Source organism: Solanum tuberosum, unplaced genomic scaffold (genome assembly GCF_000226075.1).
Source record: "Solanum tuberosum cultivar DM 1-3 516 R44 unplaced genomic scaffold, SolTub_3.0 scf00376, whole genome shotgun sequence".
In the NCBI taxonomy this organism is placed as follows: Eukaryota; Viridiplantae; Streptophyta; class Magnoliopsida; order Solanales; family Solanaceae; genus Solanum; species Solanum tuberosum.
The window spans coordinates 376,073-392,199 of NW_006239305.1; the positions used below are offsets into that span (position 1 = coordinate 376,073).

Genomic DNA, 16,127 nt, shown 5'->3' on the forward strand with positions numbered 1-16,127 from the left:
ATAAATTTTTCATAAGAATAAATAAGACAAAAGAGTTTTTATATTATTATTTTTTTGTAGCTAATAAGAATTTGATTCATTTTATTTTGCACATTCCTAATCAAATTCGATTATATTACGATTTCTCGTTCATTATTGATCAAATTTGATAGATTCTCTTTCGAAAAGAAGTTTTGATCGAGAAGAATAATATTAAAATCATTTATGTATAGTTTTAATTTAAGGTGTAACATTGCATTTGTTCACTCTCCTTTCATTTAAGTAACTTTTGTACTTATTCTAAAGTTCATATAAGGAACAATATCATATGAATATTCTGTGTGTTCTAATTTGTTAGTAACATATAACTGTAATTTTCTTTATTTGATAATATTTCAATTGCAGATATTCTTTTTTAGTAATGCACACTTGTAATTTTTATTATTTAGTAATAATCTATTTTTTTTGTAACAAATAGATTTTCTAATCATAGTAAGTGACTTGCTCTCAATACGCTACTTGTATAAATAGGTGGATAGAAGATATTTATGACCATTCATATGTTAGGATTATTTTTTACTCTCTTTGGCAGGTAAAATAGTATATATCTAAATTATTGAATCCCATAGACCTAACAGATCATTTTCTAAGCCCGATGATGAAATCCATGCTTGCCACTGGATTACACAAGATGATTTAAAGTCACTTTGCTGACATGAAAGTTCAGTACACAAAGCATTATATATGCTAGCAAGATCCGAGAAAGAGTTATATCCTAAAGATTGTGATGTAAAAATCTACCCTAATATAAACATTAATGATTGCTTTTGCAACTCAAACTTGTGACCTAACTTAGCTGGCAATAGAGCTAAAATGCATAGCTAAACTAAGTGAGACTACTACATTATTCAATGTCGTTGCCTCCTAAGCTTTGATGAACAATAACGACAAATACAATGTAATTTCATAAATGAGGTCTAAAAAAGATGTGTACATAAACATTATCTTACCTTTGAGAAGATAGAGAGGTTATTTTCGAAAGACTCTCAAACTAAACAAACAATGAAAAAAAAAAGAATCCAACACAACAGATAGTGATATAAGTCTATAAGAAAGGGAAATAAAGAATAATGCTGAAGGGAACAAAATACACCCGACTACTAATTAAATTTCTACCCTCTGAAGACGCATCATATTCTACCTAATCAACTCACTCTAATACTTCTTAAGCCTATCTCTACTCCTCCTCAAGCCAACTTCGGCCAAGCTCACACCTCCTAACCGGCACATCTACACCCAATAAAACTAAGCTTTGATGAACGTTGCTTGGAGATCAACACCAAATAGAACTTGATATTGTCGCAAGTGTATGCTTTCAATTGTCTAAACTGAGATGTTGAAATAACTAACAGTAGATTGGAAAATGAAAATCAAATGGAGACCAGCATCATGAGAGGTGCACCCTCAAGACCTTATTATTAATTATTGCACATCCGTTCAATAAATTAAAGAACAAACAAACATTGTACCCAAGTAATATCACTTAGGTATAAATTCACAATCGCAGATTTATTCTTCAAATCTCGTGATAAACTCAAAACTAAAGATAACATTACCTAAATGACCCGGTCATTCGCCATGCTATTGGATAAAAAGGGATACAGCAACCATACAAAAGACTACTGAGCAAACACACATTCTTTTTTTCCATTTTAATTTCATGGATCCAGACGTCCATTGTGGAAAACTGCACACAACTGACTTGATGTGTTCTTACATTGTAGAAGACCACAGAATTATTTGCTTCTCAAGAATTTGGTCGATCCCTACTAAACTGCACATTTCAGTAAATCGCGATTATCGAGTCTCATCCTCAAGGTTGCGGAAACCAGCAACCAAATCATCATGAAGCTTCTGAAACTTGCCCACCAGAACATCCTCTCCTTCAGCTGGATCCTCAAACTTTTGGGACCTGTGAGAAACGTAGGTGTAAAAAGTAGGAAAAATGGGCAAGGGAAGGGGTAAGGACAGGCAATGCATTAAACTGGCAGCATAGGGACATCTTTTTTATTTTTTTACTGGTTGCAGCATTGGGGACATATTTGCTAGACAATGTAACATGATATCGTAGTACAAAGTCCATATCTAGGCAGTAACTTACACCAAACGGTAGAACAAATCTCCTAGACGGTGCTTAATGAGAGTGTAAGTGATTTTCTGTCCATCCATACCAGCTCCTCGTTCAACGGCCTGTGCAAAAGATTATAACAGAAAATGTTACAAGGGAATCCCAAAATTCAATTTTCTCTACTTACTGGTCTCAAGTGACAATGTTTCAAAAGCTACCTAGAATCTAACTAAATGTGACAAAAGGAGATGTAAGAGCATAAAAATAACAATAATCATCAGTACATACCATTATCTATAGGAATGAGAAGAAAGCAGTATGAAGGAAATACAGAAGGAAGATCTTAATGCAGTGAATGCTAAACTATCTTACCTGGTTGGCCAAGTTATAGAAGTGGATGATGTTGCGCAACATCCAAACAGATTTGTAGAAAGGGCAGAACTTATCATATCTGTCATAAGACAAAAAAAAGTGAGTCCATGACCATCCAATTCCTTCCAGAATAAGGCATCACCATTGATTTATACAACTTACGGCGTAAAAGCATTTTGTGCAAGGTAGTCCTCCCTTAAAAGTTTTGCAGTTTCCAAGGTAATCTTATCTGTTTCAGCTAAAGCATCCTTTCCGACAAGCTGCAGAAGGCAAGATCCAATTTAGTGTATTCCCTCTCTGAGAAGAGAAGTAAGAAGATGCAAACCAACTTTTTATGCATTGCAAGATTACTACAGAATTGTGGGACATGTTTTTAAATATTTTGGGTCTAAAGTTGTCTATGCCAAGAGACAGACGGGAGCTTCTACAAGGTTGGTAAAAAAAAGGGGTCTAAGGGATGTTCACTCAACGGTTTAGAATGCAATTCCAGAGGCTATTTAAAGGTTTATATAGACAACATACCCAGTATAATCACAAAAGTGGGGTTCAGGGAGGGTAGTGTGTACGCAACCTTACCCCTACCTTGTGAAGGTAAAGAGGTTGTTTCCAATAGACCCTCAGCTCAAGTAAAGCATAATAAAATCAAGTAGGGAAAGGAAATATAGTGAAGCTAGGGCTGGGCATATATCACCAAAAACGAATTACCAAACCGGACAAATAATTTTGGTAATTTGGTTTTCAGTACGGTATTCGGAGTAAAATTTCAGAAATACAGTATTCGGTACAATTTACTAATACCGTTCGGTATTCATTAGGATTCTTTTGCTCACCATTTCTTCCTAGAACACTGAACAGCCACACAAGAATAGCCGAACAACCACCATCTAATCTGAGTCTGACTATCTCAAATCGCTAATTTCAGGTTAGATACTCTCTTATGATTTGTTTTCTACCCTTTTTATCTCCTTGTATATTAGGGTAGCCGAAAGGTTGTTGCACGTTCTTCATCATGTTTTGATTCACGGATTCTGCCCTACATTTAGCTCGTATCTTAACTAGTACTTATAAATTATTTTGAATTTATGAGTGCGTAATCTGACTAGGACCTATATCGTAGGTTAATTGTAACTGACAAATTTTTTTGCTCAAGGATTCCCTCGTTCTTGATTTCTAATTGCAAGTTGCCTCAGGTACTTTCCGGTTTCTTGCTAAATTTTAAAGTTTTTCTGGTTTCTCTTTTGTTGGCAACAGGACTTCTCTTGGAGGTTTAGATCTAAAATTTAAGTTCCAATGAGAAATCCAAAACTCATTGGTTCTGTGATGACTTTTTAGTTTATTCACGATGTGAAAATTCTAATCTATTTTCCTATATTGTAGCTTGTGGAGGTGATAAAGATGTACTGTGTTTCAGTATCAATATATGGCTGACATTTTTTCTTCTTTTTTACAGGTTCTTTCACATCTATGACTAAATCTTAATGGATTTTGGTGAGTAATAAGCCTTGATTTTGTGAAGGAATGAAGAACCCATACGGGGATGGAAAAGGAGCAATGGGACTGTTTTAGACTTTTAATATTAGCCAGATTGTAAACATTAACTAAATTTCCTTTTTTAAGACTGAAACTTTGATTTTGTAAGACCACAACATATGGTATGCTTTAGAATTGAATGACTGGTTTTAGACTTTTAAGTTTGGACCAGCAGGGGCACGAAAGAAGACTTCACCAAAGTTGAAAATGGCTGGAAAATTGTGCTGCTGCAAAGACAAGTCAAACATGTTGATGTTACAAACTGATAGATCTCCCTTTTGCTATAACTATGCAGGCATTGTGTAGTGTTTACTTCCAGCAAATCATCAGTTTCATCTCTGTTGTAAATATACACATCATAGAACTAATTTGGTTGTCAAAGAATCAAACCTTCTACCCTAATCCTTGACCCATATCCACAAGTGTGTCATGTCCTGTCTAATCACTTCCCCAATACTTCTTCGCATTTGGTGGATTATATAGAAAGGAGAAACTCTATAAAAAAAAAAGGAAAATGTATCTAGTCTTAAGTTAAATTATATTTCTTCTAATCACTTCCCCAATACTTCTTCGCATTTGGTGGATTATATAGAAAGGAGAAACTCTAAAAAAAAGGAAAATGTATCTAGTCTTAAGTTAAATTATATTTCTTTACTTTCTTTTTGGGGAAAGATGCAAATGTACATGAGAGTGATGAAGTAGAAAATACAGTTGATTTTATAAGCTCTCTTCACAATCTGTGAAAGGTACTTTTGATGTACTCGGTTGTCTATATCAGCATGTTCCTGATGTTCACTCTTCTATATAAGACTTTACCTTATAAAAAACAACTTCCTTTCATCATGACTCATGTTCTATTGTTTTGGTTTCTCTCTCAATACAGAAAGCCCATAGCGCCGCTCTGGGCTTCCTGTCTCTCAAATAAGCCCATCAAACCACAAATTTCTCTCTAGGCTCACTCCTTAGCATGTTGAACCTACTCTCCCCTTTCATATCCAGGCCTGTTCTTCAGCTTGTTGAGCCTGATCTTTCTCTCTACATTAAGTCTACCCTTTATCTTCTCAAAGAAAAAAAAAACAAAATATTTTGTCCATGTGTAAACCTAAGAACCAGGTTACACGTGTGGGAAGGTGTTAGAGAAGTACACTTGCTTGTCATCATTTGTCCAACAGTGCAAGGGTCTCCAAAGGGGTTTATAATGTATTGGCACCCTACCCATCCTTAATATTTTGAATTGAATGCTCGGATTTTCTTTCCCCAATAGTTGCAAAGGTCAATAAACTAGGAAATTTAGAAGAACTTTGACATAAACTCCGGAACCAATGTTCACCCAGCTATAACCAATTTCTTTTCCTCACAACACAATCCCTCTTAAGTATGAATTCCCTCCATTGCAACATGACTTCTAAGTCTGACCTTCAAGGAATATGAACAAGGAAGACAGAGAGCACAAAGGCTAGCAAATAGCCTTTGAGCAAGGAAACATCTATGTCCATATCAACAATCGCCAGACCAAATACAAGTGAAAAAGGCTCCTTAAACAAAATAAGCCTAAAGGTAGAGCTACATCAACCCCACCTCCATCCCCTTCTCCTAGGTGAATTAAATATGGCAACTTTATCAAATAAAACTCCAGAAAAAGGTAAAATACCACATACTTGAACAATTTCATTTAGGTCATCCTCCCTCTGCAGCACCTCACGGGCTTTTGTCCTTATGTTAATAAAATCAGGATCAAACTTCTCATAAAAGGACTCGAGTGCCTGAATACAAAAAAATGTCAAGTCAATGAGAAGCCGTTTTTGGCCAATGAGCAGAAACAGGAAAAGACGAAAAATACGCTTCAAATTTGCAAAATAAGCATATAAGTGTGCACAAAAAGCATACCCCTGAGTATTTTGAATAGGAAATAAGCCAATTTACAGAGGGAAAGTGTTTCCTCTGAGCCAATTTCTTGTCCAAACCCCAGAAGACCTGCAAAAGAATGATCTTAGAGAAAGCTGGCAGTGGCAGGAACCACAAAAAGTCCACTAATGAAGATTGTGTTTTACTTACCTGAACAATACCAAGGGTTGCAGATGTAACAGGATCAGAAAAATCTCCTCCAGGAGGAGAAACAGCACCAACAATTGTCACACTACCAGTTCTCTCTGGTCCACCAAGACACTTAACTTTACCAGCACGCTCATAGAAAGATGCCAAACGTGCTGCCAAATAAGCAGGATATCCACTATCTGCAGGCATTTCTGCCTGAAAGGTGCATAGAATATCAACATATATAAAGAAACTACGAAAGCAGCATATCTCCACAATTGCTAAGTAGTAACGTGAAACTATTCTACTCTATGAAGGTTTTACACAATCCAGGAGATTCCCACAAGTTGCCACATTGGTTGAAATAGCTCTTATCAGGGCAGCAGATCACATGTCAAAAGGCATATATGCTGAGAAACTAAAGATATTAGTAAATTATTTTTTCTTACTTTAGGAGCAAGCTCATCAGAATCTCACCCTAGATAGGACTAAAACATTAATTACTAAATGTCCAGAATTTAGTTTTAACCCTGTAATATCAGCTGCAAGTCAGCGAACACTTGCCAGTACCTCTTTAGGACTGCATGAACGATACATTTTCACTAATAGTCAGTCAAATCCGTTTCATTTTTAATATAAAATAAAATCAGTTCTGCTTGCCAGCGTGATTTTACCGAGATTTGGATTTCACACAGATTTTAGTTTAAAATGTTTGTCTGTGCAAGGGATGGACAATATATCAAGTCAGGTACTGACAATACCAAAAAAATGATAAACGAACCTTAAAGTATCAGTTGCCTAGAACAGGAAAATATTTTTGCTGTTGCAACTAAAAGAATGAAGAGGCTATTCAACTTCTTGCAATAGAAAAAATGACTACTCACCAATCGACCTGAGATTTCACGTAAAGCTTCGGCCCAGCGAGAGGTCGAATCTGCCATCATACTGACATTGTAGCCCATGTCTCTGAAGTATTCTGCTATAGTAATACCTGAAAACCATAATGACAAAAGCTGAAGAACTGTCTTTGTCTATCAAGAAGCGCTTGCTATTTTTAGAGATGAAAAAGTATCATGGAATATAAGATGACATTTATTTCGGAAGCATAGGAAGAAGCGCTCAGCAGAAAGCATCCACGTGAACATGAACATACAAAGAACAAAAAGTAAAACACCCTTTTAGTGGGTATAAATAAACATGTGCTGGAGCAAAGAGGAAATAGACTTATGTTAGCTAGAATTTTAAAGCTAAGCAATTATACTTATTCTAGGGGCCATTTGTCATTCTTATTTTATCAAGAGCAAGAGAGGAAAGACATTTTACAGCAAGCATCTATTGTCAATCACCCTCAACAAGCATCTACCATACTACAGAAAAATTACATGATGAGATAAAGATCAAATGGCACAACTCCGAGGAGTGCTGACATAGTAAGAATGTTAGAGAGTGAAGAAAGTACCAACCTGTATAGATCGAGGCCTCACGAGCAGCCACGGGCATGTTTGAAGTATTAGCGACAAGTGTAGTACGTTTCATGACAGACTCTTCACGCCCATCAGGCAATGTCATTGTCAATTGAGGGAAATCCATAAGTACCTACAAAGAAGTATCTTCTGCAATGAGATTCAAGATAATAATTAAAACGCTCGCAAATAGAGTGGAAAAACTACATACCTCTGCCATTTCATTCCCTCGTTCCCCACAACCAACATACACGACAGTATCCGAGTTAGAGTACTGCATTCATAATTAACACGACACAATAGCCTTAATAAGCTTCTTCAGGATCATTTCTAATTTTGGGAAACTGAAATTAATTAGGTAATCCAATGTTAATAAATATGAGACTTACCTTGGAAAGGGCTTGACTAATCACTGTCTTACCACAACCAAATGCACCAGGTATGGCACAAGTACCACCAAGCACTGAGGGGAATAGGGCATCGAGAACACGCTGTCATGAAATAGAGCAATTAAGCACATATGTCTAAAATTCTCACATGAAACCCCAAAAGAGGCCTAATATCTAAGCATGATTTTACCTGTCCAGTAAGAAGAGGGGTATCAGCAGCTAACTTTGATGCTACGGGTCTAGGAGAACGTACAGGCCAAGTCTAAAGAGACGTGAGCAAGTTAATGTCAGTATCCACTGCTGAAACCGTGATAAGAACAAAGCAAAAGATATCTATGGAACTCCATGTAACTAGAAGTTATTGACCTGAAGCATAGTCACTTGCTTTTTGACGCCTTGAAACTCGAGCTCAAGAACAGTATCCTGCAAGCATAGTGGGAAGAGAAAAAAATTAAGTCTCCAGATATAATACTCATTGCATTGCTTGCTATATCTTATATAAGCCTTATTTGATCCCCTCTGATTTAGAAAAAGATGACTCTATGGCAATCTTATCATTTTCTCTCTGATAAATAATGAAACTTCCTTTTTAACAAAGAAATAAACATCTTAACTACATGTTTTTTACAAGACACAAGTCTTAAACGCTAAAAGATGTAAAATGAATAGTACATTGAGCAAATCATACATTGCGACCAAGTTTTAAAATGGGTACAGATAAAATAAAAGGCATTACTACTGGAGCCACTAAAAGTGCAATCTAGGACGTAAGTTTGCTGTTCAGGGAATGGAGTAGCTATCCTTCTTTTTTTTTTGAGATTAACGAGTAGATATCCTTTTCCTTTCCAAACAATAAATACAGACCAATTGGTGGCATAGTCTCACACACCCAGGGAGGTGCTTAATTGCCATCTAAATTATTTCAAGTTGGACCAGCTCAAAGACAGTCAAAACATAGTTTATAAGAAAATTACTTCAGATCACTATGCACTACAAAAGGTAGAAATGATAGTGTGGATCTAAAGTACAAGCTTAATGAGACAACAAGAATAGTAATACCAAATGTGTACAGTTATTTAAAGCTTAATTTGTTGACATACATTCAAAGAGTATTGACCAGCTGGAGCAATGTAAGTGATCTTTCCCATGGCATCAGGAGGAAGAGCAACACGATGTTCCATTAAACTGTTCTCAAAGACGGTCTGCCAAAAGAAAATCCAGAATATACTCAGATATACAGCGAAATTGAAAACATGGATAAGGATACTGGAATATGATTCTGGAAAAACTTCACAAAATAACTTAAAACAAATAAAGTTCATCCAAACTTACAGCATACAAATCTCCACCTGTTAAGAGATCTCCCTCACCTGGCACCACGATATGATAATGAGAAGAGAATTTTTTTCTATTGAAAAGCAGAGTAATTATTTCAAAGTCCAAAATGTCATTCCAAAGGCTACAAAATACCAATTTTCTTCGGCTGAAATTCCCATAGTATATCCTTGTCCAGGGCCGGAACAGACACACCACGAGGGATGTAGACATCACCAGACCTTTTTGCAATTGTCTTCAGAGGCCTCTGCATTATTGAGGGAGAAAACATACAAATATCATGTTGATGCCATGGTTCTGATTTCACAATACTTGAATAAAGAATTGATTTTAAAAATGTAAAGGACATCGTCAGATCATTACCTGAATGCCATCGAAGATGTTTCCTAATATTCCAGGACCCAGCTCTACTGACAGAGGCTGTTATTTGAACAAAACATCAAATATTGCAACGTTGAAAATTTTAACTGACTGTTAAAAGAAAACAACCGAAGTTCAAAAGAAGAATTTTTTTTACCTTGCGTGTACGGAGCACGGGATCATTCACCATTAGACCAGCTGTTTCTTCATAAACTGCAAGAAAGATAATTTAACAGAGAAATCTTGCTTTTAGTTTCAATCTTATGAAATTGTGGCACTTTAAAGCTGGTACTCCCTTCCGCAAAAACTTAAGAACAGGCAAAAGCATGGAACAAGAGGGTGGGGAAGATAAGATATTGCAGGGACAGTTGCAATTAGCAAAGGAATATAGAAATTCACAAACAATATACCTTGAATTGTAGCAGAATCTCCTTCCAGCCTAATAATTTCACCAATGAGTTTGTCATGTCCAACACGAACTAGTTCGTACATGGCAGCTCCCCCCATTCCATCAGCAACAACCACTGGTCCAGACACCTATTACAGAAGACACAATGACAACCACATAAGATCTACTAATAGCCATTTTCACAGTAGAAAGGGAGACTTAATCATGGTGAGTGAGCAGATACTATATAATGAACAGAATAAAACCAGCAAAGACATTGGCAATCAATGATCTTAATCAGTACAAAAGAAAAGGTAAAAACACACTTAATAATGAAAACTATAATTTTCACACAAAGGGAGTAGCAAGCAGTGAAAAAACCAAGTATCTGTATACAAACAAAGGCAAAAGCAAAAGCAAATGTCCTAATAACTGATAAATGAGAACAGCACTAATCAAAGTTGAAAAATGAAGAACTCATAAGGAAATGATCAACTGCCAGATGTTTGACCCCTGATCCACTCCTAAAGCTTCAACATAAACAGTTCCATACGAATTTTATAGAAAAACAGATGCGAGTTTGCGACCAAACTAAGAGTCTCATACCAGAACACAATTGGAAAATTACGGCTAAATGAATCATCCAGGGAAATGAAGTCAGACCGATCCAACTATATCCAATTCGATCCAATTAACGAGAATAAAGCAGATCTCAAAGTCAATAGCATACTAATCCAAAGTGCACTAATAAACAAAAGGATCTAAGGATACGACTTCATCGATCTTAAGGAGAGCACTATACGGAGCAAAAGAACAATAAACTGGAACAACAAAAGAGGTGCAGATCTAAAGGAGAATCAATTTACCTTTCTGACGTATCCATACTCGCTTTCCTTCTCGGAATCCTCAAATGTAGTCATCGGACCTCCGAAGATCGACGGCATTGTGATAGAGTGATGTTAACAATCTGAATGCAAAGATCCGATCACTCGCGATCGAAAATCTCACACAGAAGTGAGAAATGTCAGCAGGAAGAAGAAAGAGAGAGAAAGAGGAGAAATTAGCAATAATTGATAAGTGAGGCAACCTTCTTCTAGTGATAGAACGAGAAAGGCAGTAACTCACGTGTTTGACTTCAATTTCTATGGATCCAAATACATCTAGACACGTTCCGCCTCTGTGTAGATCTACTATGGTGAATGTGAATCTGGTCCTTACATGTGTAATGTGGTTTTTGTTTTTATTTTTAAGAGACTAATCAATAGAAGATTATTACATGTGGCGATATTTTCATTTAATGATCCAGATATTTTTTGAGTTAAATTATTATTAGAATAAATAAAATTGTGAGAGCTCAAAGATTTGGATTTTGAGTGAACACTACTTACACTTGGGTTTGTATGGTTTACTAGGAGTACCTCGTATCCCTTCTAATATGATGATAGGGCAAATTTTAGCAGAGTTGAAGTGCACAAATAGGCATTTTTAGAAGTCCTAGTTAAAAAAAAATTAGAATCAAATTTTAAATTTTCGAGTATGAAATCATACATGATTGAATATAGTTCAAGTGCAGATCGTCAGGCAGAAGTTAAGTTATAACAAAGCCTAAGTTTAGAGTTAGGCTTTACCGATGCCTAATTTCATAATTAAAGATTTTAAGTTTTGATTTGATAGTTCAAACTTAAAGACTTCAGTAATTTAAATCTTCGGACCTTTTAAGAAAAAGAATGAGGAGGAAGAGAGGTTTGAAGTGTTACAAATTTGGCTAAACTTTAAATAGTTTAAATAACTAAGTTTAAAGTATAAATGTAATAGTCACGACTTCTATGAATGAACTCAAAAAGAATTTTGCTTACAACTTGACTTAATCCAACTCCGTAGTGCAATGAATGGAAAGATTAAGGGCCTTATAAAAGGATTAGGACTTCAACTATTGAGGTGCTTATTATTTTAAAGTCCAAAGGGATAAAGTTGTGATGCCCCAAAGGTTAGGCAGAGCAGACTATACCTTGATAATTGCGCACAAGTCGTAATATATCGTATCAAAGTTGGTACCTCCCTTACTTGAAAAGGGGTTCACTTTAAAATTTGCCTATGAAAATTTCACATCAAAATAAAGGAAAAATAAAAGGGTCAAAAATGCCCTTGTACTATGTGAAAAGATAAAAAATGCCTCTCGTTTATACTTTGGTTCATTTATGCCCTTATTGCTAGAGAAATGGGCCAAAAATGCCCTTAATGAAACGGAAGTAACGACAACTTCTTAAACAATTTAATTAGTCTTAATTAACATTTTCACTTATTAGATTTTTAATTATTATTATTTTTACCCTAACCCATTTACCATTTAACCCGGTCCACCCTTCTATTTATTCTTCTTCCAGTCATTTCTAGCTATGCTTTTTCCTCCATTTTCTCACAAGATTAATTCTTCCTCTTTCAAAACCCTAGCCCCCTCTTCTAGATTTCTCAAATATTCTTAATTGGGTGTAACTTTCTCTTCATTTATGATGATATCGAGTTTGCTCCCGACATTTCATTGTTTATGGAATGTCTCAAGGTTCTAATTTTTCATATAGATATAAGAGCATATGCTATTGTGGAATTGCAGCAGTACTCAATTTCATATCGTGGATTCCTTCAAATTCAGGAAGAAGTCTTTTCAGGCTGCTAAGCCTGATGTAGAAAAAAAAGTTTCTTGTGAAATCTGTGGATTTCTTTTGAATTTTTTTCTCGAATGATGAAATTATTTTATCTTTCGTTACGACATTATTAAAGATGGAATAAGATGAATAGTTAGCCCCCACACTCCAACTCTTAAATGATGAATTCACCTACAAAATCATATTTTTGTTGTAATTTTTCTTTACACTGTATTTTCCTTAATTTCTCACAAACAAGTCTCATTTACTCTCTAAAACATGAATTATCCAATATTAAATTATCATCGTCTCATGAGTTTTCATTAATAAATATTAGTACTAGTTAGAAGTTGATTTCTTATTTGTTTGGATGCTAAAAAACAAGTGGTATTGTTGTTGTTCCTTATTTGTTTGGATGCTGAAAAACAAGTGGTATTGTTGTTGTTTCTTATTTGTTTGGATGCTGGAAAACAAGTGGTATTGTTGCTGTTTCTTATTTGTTTGGATGTTGGAAAACAAATGGAATTGTTGTTGATTAGTGCCATAAAGTAGGTAATGGATTATGGTGATACAAATTTCAGAGCTGCGAATTAAAGAATGAACATTCAGTGCCCAACATCCAACCAAATGAAGGAATTATAAGTTTTAGCAATAAACCATTACACTAAAGAAGAAGATTCACTGCACATCACAACACCAAAAAGAAGCAAATACTAACAAGACCAAATGTTAAACCATTAATCTAAATAGAGGAACAAGTATTCACTTTAAACCATTACACAAAAAAAATGCAGATTCACTGCACACCAACACCAAAAACTATCAAACACAAAACAAGTTCTAGTGTCAACTGTCAACAAGACAAGTTACACCATCCAACCAATTCGCATCCACATTTTAGTGGTCAACTATCACCAAGACAAATGTGAATTTAAAAAAAAACCACCAAAACATTTTCTAAGGTAATATTTCAAGTCCATTCAACCAAAACATTAAGTACAATTCCTAGTCTTTAAAAGTTAACATCATTGTCATCAATATTATCTGGAATTCCTTGTCCCTTTCTAGCCATCATCTTCAATCTCTTTTTCTTTCCTTCATTTTGTAGCTGATGAAGTGTAGTTGCTGCCTTACCTTTTCAAATAGTTTTAGTTAGTGAATAAGGCAAATTTATCAACAATGACACTCCACTAGCATCTCCAGTAAATCTAATTCTCCTTGATCCAATTGTCGGCTTAGGTTTTTTCTTTCTCTCTTCCAGCCTTGTGACTTCATAAACAACCATTGGCCTAAGTGATAAGTCTTCTTCAGTATCGACTTCAGGACCATAAGGTTGTGTGGTTGAATAAACTGATTGTTGTGTCCCTACTTCAGTTTGAAACTTTATTTCTGCTTCATCATTTGTGTCACCTGAGTGATGTACCATTGGAGTTGAGGTTGTATCATTGCATTTCTTTTTACAATTTTTTGAACTAGAGCTAGCTCCTTGAGTATTGTCTTGTCACCAAAGGAAAGACATATTACTTTAGTTCAGGCCGTTACAATATAGTTAAGTTACAAATTTGATGCTTACATTATAACAACCCCTTGAATTATGGTTAGGTTTACCACATTTTTTACAATACAAGGTTGATCCCTTCCTGGATTGACTCCACTCTCCCTTACTTTTCCCTGCTTCATCTGGTACTCTATCTCTTTTAAGTTTGGGCCTGCCTACAGTCTTCACAACTTCTGGTGGTTCCATGGCTTGGGCTGGATCGACTTTCCAAAATTTAACTCCCCTAACAGGTTGTATTTTGTTCTTGTAAGTTAGCAAATAAGCCTCCTTACAGTAATACCAGTGTATTTGTGTTCTTGGTTCAACCTTAAAAGCCAACAAGACAAAAATGAATTAAAAATTAAAATAAGCAAATGAAGACAACAAGTTGAAAAGGCTAAAATTGAGGATAAAATACCTTATCATACAACATGGCCTTGATAGCATGGGGGCATGGTATTCCCGATAAGTCCCAAGCCCTACATGTGCATCTTTTATCATTCAAATTAATTGTATGTCTATCATCACCTTCTGTGACTTCGTAACCAAAGTCACCATTGACCTCAACCTTGCATCCATGAGCAATTGCCCTATAAACATTGTATAGCTTCATGCACGGTGGACTGAAATCTCCCTTCCAAAACCTAACTTTTGCTTCATTAGAAACCAACCTTCTCATAACCTTCAGCCTTATTTCTTCCAACATTTTGATGATAGGCATATGCCTTGCTTCCAGAATCCATGCATTAAATGACTCAGTGAAATTATTGGCAACCATGATATTTTTACATTGAGTATCAAAGTATGCCCAACACCAAGTTTGAGGTTTATATTTCAGCAAGTCTTTGGCAGCTTCTTCATCTATGTCTCCTAATTTTCTCAATTGATCTTCAAAGTCTTCAACATATGTGGTCCATGCACACCGCCACATAAGTTTCTTGGCTTGTCCACTCCTCCACCTTTTACACCAATTAGCCTCAATATGCCTTACACAATATCTGTACTTAGCTTCAGGAAACACACTCTTCTTAGGATCAATTAACCCCTATGAAGTAAAAAAAACAGCCAACATCATTATTAGTTTTAAAATTGAAAACAAACATCAGTATATTTTTTTAGCTCAAGGATGACAATTTTGATTATCAATTAAAACATAAGGAAAAGACGTAAGTTTGACCTTTTGCATATTCATAAGGAAAAGACGTAAGTTTTACCTTTTGCATATCTGAGATGAATGTCACTCCATGTCCATCTTTAAGATTCAAAGAACACTTCAAAAGCTCCAAAAACCATTCTCATGTCCTGCCTGTCTCCTTATCCACCACTGCCCATGCAATAGGATAAAAATGGTTCATATAATCTTGACCCGTAGCAACTAATAGTTGCCCCTTATATCTTCCCTTCAAAAAAGTACCATCCAGCCCAATAAGTGGTCTCAAACCACTTTTCCATTCATCCTTCAATGCTTTGAAACAAATGTACATCCTTAAGAACTTCCTCTTTCCTTGTAAAAGAGCTTCTTTTGATATATTGATAACAACATCACTTCCCGGATTAGAAGTTCTAAGTTCTTGTCCATATGCTTCAAGTTTATTATAGTCATCAAGATAACTCCCTTCTAGCTTTTCAAGAGCCAGCCTCGCCCTTTTAACCTTAGATGTAGACACATTCATGTTAAAAATAGTCTCTAACTCTTCACGCATGTCTTTTACCTTAAATTGAGGATTATACTGAACTTTTCTCTTGAATAAATGTGCTAGTGTGTTAGCATTAGCCCTCGGATTTTTATAAGTAGAATCACATGTATGTACTGAATTCAATGTTTTGATGGAACAAGTACTACTTTTCTTATCCTTTGATACTAAAACTGTGAAGGGGCGGCCTTCAACATATTTATACCCGACCCTAGTTGTATCGGTTTTCTTCACCTTAGTCCATAACGATTGGCCATTGCATAGAAGCTTATTACC

At 35.5% G+C, this 16,127-nt stretch overlaps 2 protein-coding genes across 2 annotated transcripts; both read right to left on the bottom strand.

The window, feature by feature from the left end:
- Positions 1–1,403: 1,403 nt before the first annotated feature.
- On the bottom strand, positions 1,404–11,086 carry LOC102591413 (V-type proton ATPase catalytic subunit A). Its single transcript, XM_006362047.2, has 20 exons — positions 10,845–11,086; positions 10,001–10,127; positions 9,748–9,803; positions 9,594–9,650; positions 9,366–9,477; positions 9,228–9,265; positions 8,996–9,097; positions 8,262–8,318; positions 8,086–8,157; positions 7,896–7,997; positions 7,718–7,780; positions 7,507–7,639; positions 6,928–7,034; positions 6,065–6,259; positions 5,897–5,983; positions 5,668–5,772; positions 2,642–2,739; positions 2,480–2,558; positions 2,141–2,229; positions 1,404–1,951 (listed from the first exon to the last, which is right to left on the bottom strand). Exons 1-20 carry the CDS (start codon positions 10,920–10,922, stop codon positions 1,837–1,839), a joined length of 1,872 nt encoding a protein of 623 aa, XP_006362109.1. The 5' UTR covers positions 10,923–11,086; the 3' UTR covers positions 1,404–1,836.
- A 2,672-nt stretch (positions 11,087–13,758) lies between these two features.
- LOC107057822 (uncharacterized) lies at positions 13,759–15,860 on the bottom strand. The gene is made up of 5 exons (XM_015302821.1): positions 15,464–15,860; positions 15,372–15,409; positions 14,576–15,202; positions 14,286–14,484; positions 13,759–14,030 (listed from the first exon to the last, which is right to left on the bottom strand). Exons 1-5 carry the CDS (start codon positions 15,858–15,860, stop codon positions 13,759–13,761), a joined length of 1,533 nt encoding a protein of 510 aa, XP_015158307.1.
- Between the last annotated feature and the right edge of the window lie 267 nt (positions 15,861–16,127).